Source organism: Schistocerca piceifrons, chromosome 7, assembly GCF_021461385.2.
Source record: "Schistocerca piceifrons isolate TAMUIC-IGC-003096 chromosome 7, iqSchPice1.1, whole genome shotgun sequence".
Classification (NCBI taxonomy): Eukaryota; Metazoa; Arthropoda; class Insecta; order Orthoptera; family Acrididae; genus Schistocerca; species Schistocerca piceifrons.
In genome coordinates this window covers 209,608,476-209,627,257 of record NC_060144.1, presented here as the reverse complement: position 1 = coordinate 209,627,257, position 18,782 = coordinate 209,608,476, and the positions used below count along the sequence as shown (strand labels likewise).

The following is an 18,782-nucleotide window of genomic DNA, read 5'->3' as shown; positions in this document are numbered from 1 at the left end:
ACCCTGGGTTCTGTGTGACTTTTCTGAACTCTGCCCCTTTTCCTAAATCTTACCAGTCCTTTTCCTTCACCCCTCTTCCTTCCCCTTCAACCCTTCTGCCAGAAAAAGAAGCCGCTGGCTCCAAAAGCTTGCAGAGTTTATTACCTTTTATATGTATGGTCTCCTGTCGCCACTTGGTGAGTAGATTTTTTTATCTGTTCACTTAACATAACGTTATCGGTTATAGCATTCACACGCGCACACTCTTCAGTAGCATACAATTTGCCCTGACTAATGCAAATATTAAACAATTCGCAAAAAGTACAAGGAGTTTTTCTTCTCTATATTTAAAAAGCTTCATGCAGTTTTATCAGGAACATGACTCAATGATTTGATTCCCATGCAGATGTGTGGATCAGGGGTTGCCAAACTTTCTGAAATTTAATTTTAAGACGTTTATTTCCACACATTTGCTGTTGGAAGGATGTCAGATCTTCAGTAGTGGTACAGAAATGTTTCTTGTTTCAGGCTACACTTGATCGAAAAGGAACCTTCAAAGTTGAATATCTGCAAAAAATTGAACGAGAAGTTCAGCAACAATGGGAACAGCAACGAATTCATGAAGTAGATGCACCTCAGCTGTCAAATGAGGGTGCCAGCGAAAAGTATTTTGTTACTTTTCCTTATCCATACATGAATGGTCGCTTGCATCTGGGACATACTTTCTCCCTTTCAAAATGTGAGGTAAGTTGTAATCACTGTTATATTACGATGTACAATATTAGCCAAGCTTATTAGTTAAGAAGAAATAAAATTATGGCTCAAAGTGTATTCAAATTCATGGGCTGTTGTTTTAGTTATGAAAGATTTGTATTACTGGGGGGGATTTACTCAAAAAATATTCTCGTGTTAAACGGAGTTGTGTGGTTGAGATTTCTGTGGCTTCAGATTTTGTATATGAAACACAATCATGAACGTTGCTTCTTCCACAGGTTGAGATGTGATGTAGGCACTTTAATTTTATTATTGTCGCTTACATTATCTTGGTTTTATGTAAATTCATCTGTGCACCTACCATAGTATTTTATAATTAGAACTTAAATTGTGAGTACTAAAAGTTTAAAGCATCACCATTGTTTTTAGAAGACTACAGGTAGCAGTTACTGCTTGTGCAGTTGCATTGACAACTTTTTGATGGGAAACACGCTAGCTTCATAAATAAAAGAAAAAACACGAAATAAAGATAACTCAAAGTTTTTTATGTGATAACACAGAACTACTGCATGAAGCATTTGACATGCATAAACATAATGTGAAAACCTATTTCCATAGGAAAGTTATTTCCTGAAATTTGGATTTAGCAATTGATTTAGTATCGGCATAATTCGTGCCAGCAGCCGTGGTTATACGATTGATACAAGTGAATATTATTGGTTAAAACAATTGTTTATATTATTAGGGTTAAAATATAAATTTGTAAGGTGAAATGTTAAAAGTTATTTATAGCTCTTTTTATGAATCTGTGAAATTTAAATAATAAACTAGGATTAGATACCCTGTTATTTTAAATGTTAATTATATTTACCAGGGTACTATTAGTTAAGGTTGAACATGTATGAATGCATGAAATGTATACAACTTGGGCGTAAAGTAATTAACATCAACACAGAAGTCAAGTTATTCTATGCAGCAACACACAACACGCAGCAATGTGAGGTGGTGGTGGTGGTGTTGGTGTTGGTGTCTCCTGCTATTTTTGTCAGAAATAAATGAGGTACTGTTTGCAAAGCTGCAATCAGTACAGCGTGTGTCTTAAGTGGGACGCATCATAGAGTACTGCAAGCAGCTGCATCAAATTTGGACCTGGAGATCCACTTGCTACTTCATACACTGAGTTGTTTACTGTGGAGATATTCCTTGTTTAACCATTGTGGGAGATGAGCTATGGTTAGAAATTGTTGCTATGGTCCGTAAACACAACCACCACTTAGCTGCCTCCCTCCAAGTTATACCATCTCCCTCGTGTGTCACTGGTCCTTCATTGCAGTGTGTCTGATGATGTCTCAGTTGTATCAAATGAAAAATTCGCTCAAGAAAACAATAAAACGATGAGGGTTGAATGAAAAGTAATGCCTCTATCTTTGTTAATTGGGTTTTGATGGGAATATTTTAATAAATCAAACGCAGAAATAATCCTTAGAATGTGATCTTTAATTATCAGTATTCACTTTTCCACATAATCACCAGGCAATTGGATACATTTCCGCCAACGATGAACAAGTTTTCTGAAGCCGTTACGTAAAAAGTCAACACACTGTTTCCGCAACCACAGTCTCTTAGTTCTCTCAACGTCTTCATCAGAAGCATAATGATGGCCCTGCAGATCGTCTTTCATTATCAGGAATGGATGGAAGTCCGACAGTGCTAAATCTGGACTGTATGGATGATACTGTATGGTGGTGAGATTCAGTCTGTGAAATTCTGCTGTGGTGGCACATGAAATGTGTGGTTTTGCATTGTCATGCTACAGGAAAACATTTCTCTTTTCCTTTCAGACCCTTGTTAGACATCGTTTCAGAGTTCGCAGCATTGTGATATAATGTTCTGTATTTGTTGTTGTTCCATGATCAAGGAAGTCAACATGGGCAACACCATCTGCGTCCCAGAACACTGTGGCCATGATTTTTTCATCTGAGGACTGCGACTTGAAATTTCTTTTTCTGAGGCAAGTCTTAGTGTCGATATTCCATAGACTGATGTTTCATCTCCTGGTTGTAATTTGTGTACACATGTTTTGTCTCTTGTCACAATTGAAAGGAGAAAGGCGTCACCTTCATTCTCATAACACACGAGAAGTTCCTGGCAAATTTCAAGTCTATTCACTATCATTTAAGGAGTCAGCATCCGGGGTACCCATCGTGCACAGATCTCACGGTAGCCAAACAAAGCAATAATGTGACCCACACATTCTTGTGAAATGCCGATTGTGCTTGCAATTTATCTCTGAGTGATAGAACAATCACCTGAATCCATCTGTCAACATTTTGCTTGTGAAATTTGGTGGTTGCTGTCACAGGATGTTCAACTCTTTGTTTGTCATGCAGGTCAGATGTTCCTTCATAAACATCTTTAAACTTACTCGATCGACGGCGCACAGTACTCACATCAACACAATCACCATAAACTGCTTTCATTCTCTGATGAATCTCCTTTGGGGTGACACCTTCTGCTGTCAAGAATTCAGTGACTACACGTTGCTTAAATTGCATTGACGAACCATCTGCTCAGGGGTCCATACTTTACAATGTAACAACACAACTGTTCAATGCTAAGGCTTCCTGCCAACTAGTGCTGTAGAGAAGAGGCTCCAGAACAAGCCAATACCTGCCACATACCAATGCTGACAACTGTTGAAGAGTTATGAAGGTGTAGGCATTACTTTTCAGTCAACCCTTATATGAGACTGAAATTCTGGCCAGAACTTTCCTTCAGAAGGTGAAATTTTATTGCTCTAGATTCGACACATGTAAAAATATATACACTATCCTAGCTTTCTGAACTAATCGTTCCTTCCTCAAGGAAAAGAGAGGGATAGGTTGGAGAAGGTTAAAAAGGAAGAGCAGGTCACTCAGACTCCAGGTTGAGAGAGACCCACCTATTGAAGGCAGGTACTGCATCCCTGTTGTCAAAGATGACATGCACAGATGAGACAGACAGATTATAACAATGCTGCGTGTGGTGCTTTTACAAAGCACATGCAGTTAAAAAAATACTCTTTCGCTATATGAAGGAATGGAAACTCCAGATTCGAATATCAACAATATAGGAAAACATAGATTGCTACTTACCATAAAGATGACATGTTAAGTTGCAGACGGACACAATCAAGACACTTGAACATTAGTTTTGGCCACAGCCTTCGTCAGAACAAGGAAGAGAAATGCACACCATTCATTCACACAAGCAAGCACACCTCATGCACATCTGACCTCCAACTCAGGCAGCTCAGACCAGAATGTAACCTTCACTTTTAATGGAAGGAGCAGTCTGGGGGGGGGGGGGGGGGGGCAGGGAAGAGGAACGGTTAGCAGTGTGTGGGTAGATGGGGAGAGGAGTGCTGTCTGGCAGAGTGTTTGGGGCTAGACTGCCAACAGGCACAGTGTCAGTTTGGGCAAGGAGGTGGGAAAAGCGGAGTGGGAAGGAGAGGAGTGGGGAGGGAAGAATGTGTTGTAAGGATAACTCCCATCTTTGCAGTTCAGAAAGATTTGTGGTGAAGGGGTGGATCCAGATGGCCTGAGTAGTGAAGCAGCCATTGGAATCAACTGTGTAGTGTTCAGCTGCAAGTTGTGCCAGAGGGATGGTCTACTTTGCTCTTGGCCACAGTTTGGCAGTGGCCATTCGTTGTAGTGGACAGCTGGTCGGTAGTCAGGCCAATATAAAAAGTTGTGTAATAATGGCAGCAGAGCTGCTTTCACAGGTGGCCTGGTCCCTGACGGAGTAGCTTAAATCTGTGGTGGGAGTGGAGTAGGATGTTCTGGGTGGATAGGTTGGGCAGGTGTTGCACCTGGATCTTCCATGGGGATATGATCCTTGTGGCAAGGGGTTGGGATTGGGAGTGGTACAGGAATGGGCTAAGATGTCATGGAGGTTGTGTGGGTGACGGAACACCACATTAGAAGGGATGGGAAGGATCTAGGGTAGGACATCCCTCATTTCAGGGCATGATGATTGGTAACCAAAGCCCTGGTGGCGGACGTGGTTTAGTTGTTCCAGTTTGGGGTGGTATTGGGTGACAAAGGGGGCACTCTTTTGTGGCTGGTTCTTGGGGGGGGGGGGGGGGGTGGAGCACTGAGGGTGTGAGGGGGAAATGGCATGGTAGATCTGCGTGTGGGCTGGATCTGTGCGAAACTGTCTTGTCTGTGAAGGCCCTGGTGAGACCCTTTTAATTGTGTCTGTTTGCAACTTAACATTTCATCTTTATTGTAAGTGACAGTCTCTCTCTTCTACTATTTGATGCTTTTGTGATTTTTATCTTAATTTAAGGAAACTAATTTTGTTCAAATGCAGTACTTACATTTCATTAAACATTAGATAACTACATTCTCAATGTTGCTTTGGTATTTCCAGCATGTTAGTCAATGTCTGAATGCAAGACATTAGGATTCACTTAATAATATTAACACCACTTAACAATAGTTTGTGGCTCAGTAGTAAATTGCCAGACTTTGAATGCAAAGGTCTTGAGTTTGATTTCCAGTCAGTCCTAGGATTTTTTATGTCACTGTTCATTTATTTCATCTCTATATATGCTAATGTGAAAACTGCTAAGATGCAATGTGGTGTGGAATTTAAGTTTAACTGCAGGTGCCCCTATAAGTGGTTGGGTAATTCAGGTTCATTTTCGTGACACCTTTACCTTTTTACCAATACTTCATCAATCCTGTCACTGTCAATGCAATTACTGTAAGAGTACTTTCATCAGAATAAGTATTTATCATTCTTCAATTGAAACTTCATCAATGGTCTAAAAATTACTGTCTTTTACACTCTGGTTCTGTTTGAGAAACAGAAATACATCATTATCACAATTTAGGAGCAAGGTTAATTTGCTTGGTGTTTCCCCATTTGTTTCTCACCGGAGATGTGTTGCCAGTATGCAAATTTCAGAAAAATTATCACCTTTTATATTTGTTTTCTTGCTCATTTTGTAATTACAGAATTGCATCTCTCTTATATTTTTCTTTAATTCTGCCAGTAGATGAAGGCAACCAAAAGCTTCGCTGTGAACCCCTGACAGCCATCAGCAGTGCAAAACATTGGTGAAGAGCCCAGCATCCAAGTAGCAGAAAGATTTTACTGTGTGTGGCTTAGAAAGACATTGCCTCACTAGAATTTGCTATAAGGAAGGAAAAATACCTGCAACCTTTAATGACAATGTAGTTCATGAAGAGAGCTGATGACCAATGTTTCTACCGCTTGTGGGACCATTGATGGTAAAATCCACAAGAATTCAGAAGAAATGTATCCACAGAACCATCTTTCACACCAAAACTTACCTGATCATCTCACATAAGACCCTGTGTCGATCTGAACACACTTTGTACCTATAACAGATAGACTGCATTACACCGGCAGTGACATTACAGCCATATACATTGTATGAGATGTCATGTGCTTATGTTTTGGGCACAATAGAAAGTCGCACAACTTAGACCACTTACCAAAGCCACTTGTTTGAAGAGAGATCTGTGTGCTGTGAAGGGCAAATTACTTCTGGAACAATAAACTTGGGCTGGCATGGAAATTATAATATTGTCGCGGAGAAGCTGAGTAGAACTGTAGTGTAGTGGTTATGATACTAAACTGTTGCATGGAGGGTCGTGACTTCAAAACTCAACCGGACTGTACAATTTTAATTTCTGTATTCGGTTCGAGTACATTCTAGAAGTAACCACAAATGTAAAGAACCATTGTGGAATGTTTTGTAACTGTGGTTATAATAGAGGGAAACATTCCACGTAGGAAATATATATCTAAAAACAAAGATGATGTGACTTACCAAATGAAAGTGCTGGCAGGTCGACAGACACACAAACAAACACAAACGTACACACAAAATTCAAGCTTTCGCAACAAACTGTTGCCTCATCAGGAAAGAGGGAAGGAGAGGGAAAGACGAAAGGATGTGGGTTTTAAGGGAGAGGGTAAGGAGTCATTCCAATCCCGGGAGCGGAAAGACTTACCCTAGGGGGAAAAAAAGGACGGGTATACACTCACACACACACACACACACACACACACACACACACACACACACACACACACATACATATCCATCCACACATATACAGACACAAGCAGACAGATGTCCCGGGATTGGAATGACTCCTTACCCTCTCCCTTAAAACCCACATCCTTTCGCCTTTTCCCTCTCCTTCCCTCCTTCCCTCTTTCCTGATGAGGCAACAGTTTGTTGCGAAAGCTTGAATTTTGTGTGTATGTTTGTGTTTGTTTGTGTGTCTGTCGACCTGCCAGCACTTTCATTTGGTAAGTCACATCATCTTTGTTTATATATATATAGTTTGCTCTGTGCTCTTGTATGTGCAAAGTGCTGAATAAACATTCATTAAGCGAAGTTAGTGTTCGTCATTTCGCTAATTACACCTTCATCTGCGTGAGTAGGCCTGATTAATAGATGTAGTAGTTACCAGCAAAGTGCTGTGCGGGATCTCGTAGTCACACAATTGAATTGTATGTTCCCCACCAAGAGGTATGCAGAGAGCATAAAAATTGGAGCTTGACTGATCATTCTGCCCTAGAGTGTGGCCTTTATGCTATCTACAAGTAGCGTATGTAGTGGGATGGGGTATTCCCAAACAAAGGTTGCCACAATCCTCTTTCAAAAGATTGTTAATGATTCTCGTGGAAACATTTTATTTTTTTAATGTACATACCTGAAACTTGAGACAAGGTTCTGAAAGGTAATACGATTCAGTACACCTCCAGGTCATTTCACCTTTACCATACGCAATGCAGTCCATATCTTTCACTAAGTTACTCATGACTATAGTTATTTGAAGACAAGATTTCTGCTGAGCGCTTTGCAACAGTTGAGAGTATATTTGTGACTGGGTATTATTGTAATTCCATCTGTGGAATAAGGATTTTTGCCAGTAGTTTTATCTTACTCCTATATGAATCCATATCTTGCACACTGTAGTGAAAAGGTCCAAACATTTCCATATTGAACACTGTTAGGAGAATGATGCAAGCAGCTTAACTTGTAATTTTACAAAGGCTCATATCATACAGTTCTAAACAAATAAAAATGATTTGCTAGTAGCCGAAACAGAGATAGATGGAGACACATTAGATAAAGCTCACTGTGTGAAGTTGTGAGACATCCAAATGGGTAATATACTGAGGTGACATCAGCATGAATTAACCAAAAAGCTCAGTTCTGCCTACTGTGCACCAAGAATTTGTGTTGACTTGCAGAGTGTTCCAGAAGCATACTTTGCATACTATCATTCTGTATTATCATGTGGCATAATCTTCTCTGGCAAAGCAGTTAAAATCAAGAAAATATTTATTTTATAGAGATGAGCAGTAATACATTCATACTCATAAATTAAGGATAATTACAGAATGTGGTGCCACATGATGTGGCACTACACAAAACTGGCGCTAATATCATAGGCACATAGGGAACACATACGACACAGATCAGTAAGCCCATGGTATTGGTGATAAGTTGAGAAAACTGTCCCGAAACACGTGCTACAAAACGCTACTGTTTCCCGCGCATGTATCCTGACATCAATATGGGATATGATCGCCATGCACACATACACAGTTCGCACAATGGGTTGGCATACTCTGGACCAGGTGGTCGAGCAGCTGCTGGGGTATAGCCTTCCATTCTTGCACCAGTGCCTGTTGGAGCTCCTGAACTGTCATAGGGGTTTGAAGACGTGCAGCGATACGTCGACTGAGAGCATCCCAGACATGCTTAATGGGGTTTACGTCTGGAGAACAGGCAGGCCACTCCATTCATCTGATATCTTCTGTTTCAAGGTACTCCTCCATGATGGCTGCTCGGTGGGGCCGTGCGTTATCATCCATCAGGAGGAAGATGAGACCCACTTCACCCCTGAAAAGGTGGACATACTGGTGCAAAATGACGTCCTGATACACCTGACCTGTTAAGTTCCTCTGTCAGAGACATGCAGGGGTGTACGTACACCAAACATAATCCCACCCCACACCAACTGTCTGGAGACAAGTGTTCCAATGGCTATGGTAAGGTCCCAAGCAAGGCTACCTGCAGTACTCCGTGGCCGTCTGCGGGCACTGATGGTGAGGTATCTGTCTTCTTGTGGTGTTGTACACTGTGGACGTCCCATACTGTAGTGCCTGGATACGTTTCCTCTCTGCTGGAATCGTTGCCATAATCTTGAGATCACACTTTGTGGCACATGGTGGGCCCGTGCTATGACCTGCTGTTTTTGATCAGCCTCCAGTCGCCCTATTATTCTACCCCTCATAACGTCATCAATATGTGTTATTTGAGCCATTTTCGACACACAGTCACCATTAGCACATCTGAAAATGTCTGCACCATACTCTGACATGCACCAACACGCCTCTGCGTATGTGGACTGCTGCCAGCACCACTGTGCGATGACCGCAGGTCAAATGCACCACATGGTCATACCCCGAGGTGATTTAAACCCACAAACTGCCCACCAGAGCATTGTTTCACCATGTACCAACATTATCCTTAATTTATGAGCATGAGTGTAATGTAATGTATTACAAAGAATATAGCAAAATATTGAAGCAAGTAATCCAGAAATCAAAGTAGCTTTGTTATGAGAAAAAGATAATTACATCAGGCAACAAAATAAAAACTGTGTGGGATATAGTGAAGACAGAGACAGGTGGGGCCAAAAAGGAAGAGGAACAGGTAGCTCTAAAAATAAAGGAGACTTTGGTAATAAGTACATGTAGTGTTGCAAACCTCTTAAACAAGTAATTCATTTCTGTTACAGACAGTTTGGGGTTATCAGGTTCAGTGAACAGGGCAATGGAGTATCTGAGACCAGTCTTTAAAAATAACTTCAGTAAAATGGAAATGACACTCACGTCTCCCAAAGAAGTAGTATCTGTCATAAAATCCTTAAAATCTAAGTATCCCAGTGGATATGATAACATATCAACGAAGTTAACCAAAGAGTGCTCATGTAAGTTGAGTTCTATCTTAAGTTATTTGTGTAATCAATCTCTTATTAGTGGAACATTTCCAGACTGGCTAAAATATGCTGAAGTTAAACATTTTTTTCAAGAACGGGGATAAAGAGATACCATGAAACTATCAACCAATTTCACTTTTGCTGGCTTTCTCAAAAATATTTAAAAAGATTGTGTTCAAGCGTCTTCTTAAGCATGTGACTGCAAATAATATATTGTCCAAGTCACAGTTTGGATTTCTTAAGGGTTCTGATGTAGAGGAAGCTATTTACACTTACAGTGAGAATGTACTTAATTCATTAGATAATAAATTAGAGGCTACTGGCATTTTCTGTGACCTGTCGAAAGCCTTTGACTGTGTGAACCACAGCATTCTCTTAAGTAAATTAAAATATTATGGTGTCATCGACAATGCTGCGAAATAGTTCAAGTCTTATCCATCCAATAGGAAACAAAGAGTGTCATTGCAAAATACCTGTGCAGTAAGCAGTCAGTCTTCATCTGACTGGGTTTTAATTGTGTGTGGTGTTCCTCAAGGTTCTATCTTGGGACCATTGCTTTTTCTTGTGTACATTAATGACCTCTCTTCTATTACATTGCCAGATGCTAAGTTTGTTTTGTTTTCAGATGATACAAACATTGTAATAAGTAACAGGTCAACATTAAAACATTGTCCAGTTCATACAAATGAACTTCAAACTCTGTTGCCTTTTGTTGCTATCAAATGTTAATTTTTTTATTTCTCCTCCATGAACTTTTAATTCTGTTTCCAAATTTATCCTTTTGTTACGTTTGCTGCTTGCTCAGTGTACATATTGAACAACTTGGGGAATAGGCTACAAGCTTGTCTTGCTCCCTTCTCTGTTACCACCTCCCTTTTATGTCCGTGGACTTTTTACAACTGCAGTTTTGTTTCTATACAAATTGTTGATACCTTAATGCTCTAGGAATTTGAGCCCTGATAACTGTAGAACACCAAACAGTGAATTTCAGTCAACATTGTCAAAAATATTTTTTAAATCTGAAGTTTCTGTTATACATACAGGTTTACCTCCATGCACTTTATCTACTACAGTAAGTAATAGGGCCAGTATTTCCTTGCATGTTACTATATCTCTCACAAACAAATTGATCCTCTTGTCATTCCATTTTTAGTTAATTCTTGTTAGTATTTTGCAGCCATAATATTATTAAAAGGATGGATTGCTACTCACAATATAGAGGAGACTTTGAGTCACAGACAAGCACAAGGAAAAGTCTGCTGTGCATTTATGCTTTTAGCAAAAAGTCCTTCTTCTGAAGCAAAAAACACACATTCGCATAAGTGCATGCCCCCCCTCCCTCCCCCCCACACACACCTGCAAGCGCACGGCCACTGTCTCTGGCCAGTGTGGCCGGACTGCAGACAACAGCTGCACCCGATTGGAGAAGCAGTCTGTTGGGGGTGGCTAATGAAGATGTTGGGGTGAGGAGCCGAGGGATAGACTGTTAGGGGTAGGGGGAGGTGTGCTGTAGCTTATGGGAGCGTGCAAGGATGTGATGGGTATTGGGTAGGGTTGCTGCGTGCAGTCAGAACCTTTGGGGGGAGGGGAGTGGAAAAGTAGAGAAGGGGGAAAAGACCAGTGGATGCATTGGTGGAATAGAGGGCTGTGTAGTGCTGGAGTGGCAGCATGGAAAAGGATAGGTAGGTGACTAGCAAAGATTGAGGCCTGGCGGTTTTTGGGGAAGAAAGCTGTATTGCAGGGAGACTTCCCACCTTGGTAATTCAGAAAAGTTAATGGTAGGTAGGATCCAGATGTCAAGCAGTCATTGAAGTGAAGCACATTGTGTTGGGGAGCAAGTTCACCAACTAGGTGGTCCAGCTGTCTCATGGCCATTTTTTGTCGGCAGCCATTTGTGGGGCAGAAAGCTTGTTAGTTGTCATACCCTCATAGAAAGAGCACAGCACAGTGATTGCAGCTTACTTTGTATATCACGAGTACTGTCACAGGTAGCCGGTCTTTGATGGGATAGGACTGGAGTAGATAGTGGTGGGAGGAAGTATTGTACAGGTCTTGCATCTAGGTCTATTGCAGGGACATGCGTTACGAGGCAAGGGGTTGAGAGCAGAGATGGAGTGTGGTTGGAAAAGGATATTGCATTGGTTCAGTGGGTGACTGAATACCATTGTGGGAGGGGTGGGAAGGATAGTGGATAGAATATTCCTCATTTCAGAGCACAACAAGAGGTAATTGGAAACCTTGTGAAGAATGTGATGCAGCTGCTCTAGTCTTGGGTGGTACTGAGTCATGAAAGAAGTGCTTTGTGGCCAGGAGCATGGATGGTATGTTGGAAGTGGTAGGTGACTGGAGAGAACTCGCAGGAGGTCTGTTTCTATACAAGGAGGATAATTTCAGTCTGTGTGGCCTCAGTGAGACCCTTGGTATATTTGGAGAGGGATTGCTCACCACTACAGGTTTTACAACTGTAAGGGGCTAGGTGGTACAGAAGGAACTTCTTGGTATGGAGTGTGTGGGAGCTGTCGTAGTGGATGTGGTATTGGTGGGTAGGCTTGGTATGGATGGAGGTAGTAATGTAACCACCCTTGAAGTGGAAATCAACATCAAAGAATGTGGCATGTTGGGATGAGGACAACCAGGTGAAGTGAGTGGGGGAAAAGGTGTCGAGGTTCTGGAGGAACATGGATAAGGTGTCCTCACCCTCACTCCAGATCATGAAGATTCTCGGTGGTTAGAAAGGATTGCTGTTGATGGCACACGAGCAGAATGGCATAGCATGGTGCCATGCTGATGTGCATTGGTGTACCACATATTTGTTTGTAGGTGATGTATTCAAAGGAGAAGTAATTGTGGATGAGTGTATAGTTGCCACAGTGGGTTTAGAGTCAGTTGGGCATTGGGAAAAGTAGTCTTCAATACTGGCAATTCAGGGTGTTAGTGTAGATGGAAGTGGCATTAATAATGATGAGCAGGGTGCTGTGTGGTAAAGAAACGGGAACAGTTAAGAGTTGGTGGAGGAAATAGTTGATATCTTTTATATTTTTCTACCTGTATCCAACCAGACTTTGCTGTGGCTCTGTCTACTTAGATGGAAAAGGAAGAAAAGATAAAGCACACATTTCTAATATGTATGGGAATTGGATTTATGTTCTAACCTCCTTATCTACCCTGTTTCTGTCCATCTCCCCCTACCCCACTCTTTGTCCATCTCCTCATTCTTCCAAATTGTCCATTATCTCTTCCACCTTTGTTTGTCCATCTCCACCTCCTCCCCCCCCCCCTCTTTTCTGTATCTCCTTCTGCTCCCTCCCTTTCCCCTCTCTCTGTCAGTCACTTCCTCCACCTCTTTCTGTCCACCACCTCCTTCCCAATTTCTATGTCCATTTTGCTCCAACCCTCTGTCCATCTCATCTTCTCCATTCTCTCTGACTTTGAGTTTTACTTGTTATTCCAAATTCAGAATCTGCAGTAGCATTCTAATCATAAAATAAAACTTTCCAGTTTGTTAACAGTGTTTCACTACTCTCTCTCTCTCTCTCTCTCTCTCTCTCTCTCTCTCTCTCTCTGTGTGTGTGTGTGTGTGTGTGTGTGTGTGTGTGTGTGTGTGTGTGTGTGTGTTTTTTAAAAGGTATATAGTCCCTATGTGTCTGAATGTTTATTACAGTAATGTGTAAATGATTGAATTAAACTGGAAATGTACATTTTGAGATTTTTTATAACAATGTTTCCTAAAAACACACCCTTATTAGAATTCAGTAATAGTTACTTCTCTCAGCCTCCTCCTGTTTTGTTTGTAAGCTGTACATAGGTTGAACAACTGTCAGAAAGTCTCTGTACAGGTTTACTTTCCTTTCATGATCATTTTGTGAGGCGTATGTGACAAAAATCCTTTCCTACAAGTGTCAAAAGGGGATTTGTAGTCCATCTGCATGGAGTTATTTGTAATAATTTATAAAGCAATCCATGCCTCCAATCTGCCTCACATGCTAGACTTGAATCAATGAACACAACTGGTGTTTTCTGTTTCATTTGGTATCATGCTTCAATTAATGTTGTTAGTGATAAGACTTGGTCAGTGCAGCTAATCCTGGAGTCTAGTTGCTAAACAGTAAGGTTTTGAAAGATTACAGGACTAATCAAATTGTATAGAATTTGTTGAAGGAAGTTATAAATGGTGGTTGGTAGAGGAATTGGTGACAATTCTTAGGCTGGTCTGATGACTTGGCAGGTTTGAGTATTGCTATCAATTTAAGAGCTTCATCTTCTGTGGGATGGAACCAGATATCGTAACATCAGAGAATAATTCTGCCAGCCAACTTCTTGGTTAGTTCCCATAATGCAGAAGAAATTTTAGCTGCAGAGAAAGTTCTTGATAACTCTGGTTGCTCATGAATGTTATTTTTGAGTGATGTAAGAAAGATCATGATTCTCTACTTGATGTCTGAAAATTTAGTGATTCAGCATTTTTTTTTTTTTTTTCCTGAAGTTCCATCTAGGTTGTGTAAAGAACGATACCAGTTGATAATGTTGTCTGTATGCCAAATCTTCTAATATAAATTGGAACTTTGTGTATATTAATTACTGTTAGTTTGCTAATTTTTACTGCTGCTTTTTAGATTTCATAGAGATCAGATGCAGAACATAGCTATGCATTCTTGATTGACAATTGTACATAAGTTGGCACTCCGTAAGTGTGATAGTAAATGCTCTTAATATGCCAGTGTCAGGAATTTTTGCCCCCCCCCCCCCCCCCCCCCCCCGGATTCATTTTATCATTATTTTCAGCATGAATTTCCTTGATAGCAATATTTTGATAAAATCTTCTATAAGACTTGACACTTTGATTTACTTATGTCTTCAGTTGATTTGACAGATCTTGATAATAGTTCCCAAGTTTATAGCTGGAGAGACGTGAAAAGTGCTGTTCAGTCCATGTCTTGTAAAAAAGTCATTTTAGCCAGAAGGTCTTTGAGATTATCTGACTGCCTCTGTTTCTCAGTTTTAGATATTTGCCTATAAGTGGCTGTTATTTAGCACCGCCCAGAGGAAATATGTGATTTAATGAATCTACAGAGAATACAAAAACAGTGAATATTAATATAGTTCACCAAATTTGCTTCATAGAATGGTTTTTCTAGATGGGCAAGCTCTCCATACAGCACAAATAATTTTCATGCTTAGAAAGATAACACACTTAAAAGAAATACCAGATTAGAGGAATATAACTTTGTTAAGGATGAGAGTCGGTAACACACAACATTGTTGAATCTAACATTAGAGAAGACAGAATCACCAAAGGTTCTTTAGAAAATGCACAGAAGTGGAATGGAAGTAAGAGGCAGCTGTTCATCAGTTGAGCACCAATGTTGAAAATGTAATAATTTGACACAGTACTAGGTGATACAGTATTTTATGTCTTACGTAAACTAAATTGTGAATGTTTTTTTAAATATTTCTACTCTTAATTCCTGCATACATTGAGCTTGTACTTTCCTGGCAGTCGTGTTTTGAGTGGCAAATATTTAATTTTTAGTAGGAAGTCATCTGCTGATTTTAGTGACCTAATAAAGCAGTGATATAGAACATGTTCGAATGTACATTAGAGTCAAGGACATTCTGCATGACTTTATGTAGCAACTTAATTTAATTATTCTGTGGTCTTCTATGTAGGCATCACGATCAGCCAGCTTCCTACACAAATAAACACCTGCCCCATAGCGACTGGCAAATGACATGACAGATGGCACATTGGTAGTAAATGCTGGTGATTACTAATTACAACATGGTCAGTTTAAAATGTGTGCCCTGCAATCCATACCATCTGGACCCCCCTCCATAACACCAGTTTCTCTGGCTTACTTAAGTGGGAACTATATCCCTCCATCACATTCTCCATTCCCTTGAACTGGTTCACTCTTTGCTAGTCCCTGTCCAACACCTATCATCTCCCCTGTTCCCACATGTGTTCAATTCCCCACTCCTCAAAACAGCCTGCTTCTCTCACTTTAGTTCAATTCATGGATTTACAAGTCTATAAATGTTCATTTGTGTGGTTCTTTTCGGGTTCTTCCATTACACTGTTTTATACTAGGCTGAATTCTCTGGTGCCTTATTCTTATTTCATTCCCTTGCTGCCCTTCTGTGTCCTAGCCCCATCTTATCTTCACCGCTCTAGTTCTCCTACCTCTTCCTTGTCTATCTCAATCACTCCAAGACTAATTATGACCCAAGGTGCAGAACATGGTCAGTGTAACTGTATGTATCTGTGGACTCAGAAGAACACCCTTTCATAAAGTTGACTACTGTGTCTAGTTCTCGTTGATAAACTATCTACTGCTCAGTACATCTACAACTTACTGTGAGGATTATTTTTACTCATTCTGTTGTCTGGATTTTGGTCTGTTAGCCAGTTCCCAGTGACAGTTGTTCAACAAGTGCAAATATTTTGTATTTCCATTATATTGACAGCATTTTTTATATTGAAAACTTTTATTCCTAGCTTTTCTATGTTTTTAATTCATATTTGTTTTGTTGCTTGCTTGACAGTTTGCGGTTCGCTATCAGAGAATGAGAGGCAAACATGTACTCTTCCCATTTGGCTTTCATTGCACTGGCATGCCCATCAAGGCATGTGCAGATAAACTGAAAAGAGAGATGGAGGAATTTGGCTATCCTCCAAATTTCCCCTCTGATGATATATCTCCCATGGTCAAAGCAGCTGAACTTGAAGATAATGTTCTGAAAGATAAAAGCAAAGGCAAAAAGGTAAAATTTATTTGAGTTTTTTATATCTGCTAAATATTGCCTCCATGGCAGAATGGAGTTTCAGATAACATTCTGTCTGATTAATGTAAAATGTGTAGAGCATAAACCCACTTCAAATATATTACAAAATTAATCAAATTAGAAAGAATGTTTGCTGATGACTTCCTTTTCATTTGTACATAAATTAGAAAAGCACAGTATCTGATTCTGTTAACAAAGTGTTGTTCACCAAACTGATCATAATACCGTAAGAGCTTCAGAAACACCAAAAATAAAATGGTTTCTCCTAAACCACCGAAAGGACTTTTTTGCCAGTTTTCTCTCTCTCTCTCTCTCTCTCTCTCTCTCTCTCTCTCTCTCTCTCTCTCTCTCTCTCCCTCTCTATCATAAATCCCATTTTTTTGGAGTTTCCATATTAGATGGCTCTCACTCAAAATTGGACAATACATATTTTCTATTATAGGGTACCACCCCTGTCACGTGGTAACTTACCCTAAGATGCTAGGGAAAAGCATATACAGCATCTGTCTGTGATTCATGTAAACTTTGTCCTTTTTGTTTTTTCTATTTCAACTGTTGGTGTGTTGCTTTTATAAAGCGAGTTTCTTTGTAAAAGTGAATAGAATGAGGAAGAAATAATATTTCATCCCGCATTTTTATACTGGGTGAGCACTACTTGAAAATACTCATGTCTTTCTAAATGCATAGAGACAAAAGAAGAAAATAAATTTCCTCTACCTTCTCTCTTCATTTCTTTCTTCATTTAATACACTTATTTGTGTATATTAAATTTCTTACTGTAATTATATGTTCAAGTTTTTGATGTATTTATTACTATAAGTTTTTATATTATTTATTTTCTCTTTCATCTCATTTTTTTCTTCCTAACCCTTCTTCTTTGTTCACCTCCTCCACCCATCCTTTGTTTTAATTGTATCTGTAGTGCTAGCCACATCCCCTCAAATAAGTGGTCATCCTTCCAAGGCCACCAATTGGCCATCCTAACTGCTCTTCATCCTCCTCCTTATCTTTCTTGATCCTCTGCATATCATCATCTGTTCAGATATTACTACTGCCACAGTGTGTGTGTGTGTGTGTGTGTGAGAGAGAGAGAGAGAGAGAGAGAGAGAGAGAGAGAGAGAGAGAGAGAGAGAGAAGGAAACCCATATCTTCAAATAAGTAATTTGTTACACTGTCTGCCTATTTCAGAGCAAAGCCACTGCAAAAGCAGGTGCTGCAAAGTATCAGTGGCAAATTATGCAGAGTCTGGGACTTGATGATGAGGAAATTAAGAAATTTGCTGATCCGCTATACTGGCTTGATTACTTTCCACCACTAGCTGTTGTTGACTTGAAAACTATTGGCCTCCATGTAAGTGCTTTTTATGATTTCTTAATTAAATGATATTGTAATCTTCAATCACATATAATTTAAATATAATTACATCACACACAGTTTATGCTCTGGGTAATTTTTGCATTCCTGTTAGTGGCTGCTATTATTGTCTTTGAGTTAATTTTATTTATACATATCCATAGTTACCATTATAACTTTGAAACAGTAAAAACAAAATTGAAGAGTGGCTTACTTTGTATGCTGAAAAAAAGGAATTCTTCTTCTTGTTGTAGTACTGACCTGTGCTTGTATCCAATAATTATTTAATTATTTCACTGCAAAAGTAACTAAAAAGTAAAAAGTGTATCTTGAGTGAGTGAATTCAAGCGATGTAACTGTTGAGTGAGAGAGTGAGTGAGTGAGTGAGTGAGTGAGTGAGTGAGTGTGCGTGTGTGCGTGTGTGACCAATCACTGCTATAAACTGATAGATAAGAAATCTGTCTTCTTTATTCTCAGTTATAAATGAGATAGGAGAAACCTGAGGCAATTGTTGTACATGAGGAGCACATGATTATTAAATAAATGCTCAGATCATCTAAATTGAAAGTGGAGATACTGCTGTTTACAGTTTCAAAGACATTTAATTTAAGTGCATTTATAACTGTACCAATATTAACATATCTGTACTTAATAGTCCGCAGCACATGGTCCAGTGATCAGCATTGTTGCCTCTAGATCGCGGGATCGTGGATTAGATTCTTGGCTGGGTCTGAGACTTTCTTTGCTCCATGAGTGGGTGTTTGTATTATCCTAATCATTTTATCTCACCTTCACCGGCATGTAAGTTGCCAAAGTGGCGTCAGACTTCCACCAGGCAGCCAAAGTACCCCAGATGAGGTCTCCTAGCCACTGATGCCATGTAATCATTTCATGTACCCAATAGATAACACA

General features: G+C 39.9%; 1 protein-coding gene across 1 annotated transcript in view; it reads left to right on the top strand.

The window, feature by feature from the left end:
- Positions 1–18,782, top strand: part of LOC124804667 (leucine--tRNA ligase, cytoplasmic) — a 167,947-nt gene that overhangs the window by 52,994 nt on the left and 96,171 nt on the right. The window contains exons 2-4 of the mRNA XM_047264908.1: positions 508–723; positions 16,278–16,496; positions 17,706–17,867. Of these exons, the coding sequence (XP_047120864.1) occupies positions 508–723; positions 16,278–16,496; positions 17,706–17,867 (597 nt within the window). The remainder of the gene's footprint in view (positions 1–507; positions 724–16,277; positions 16,497–17,705; positions 17,868–18,782) is intronic.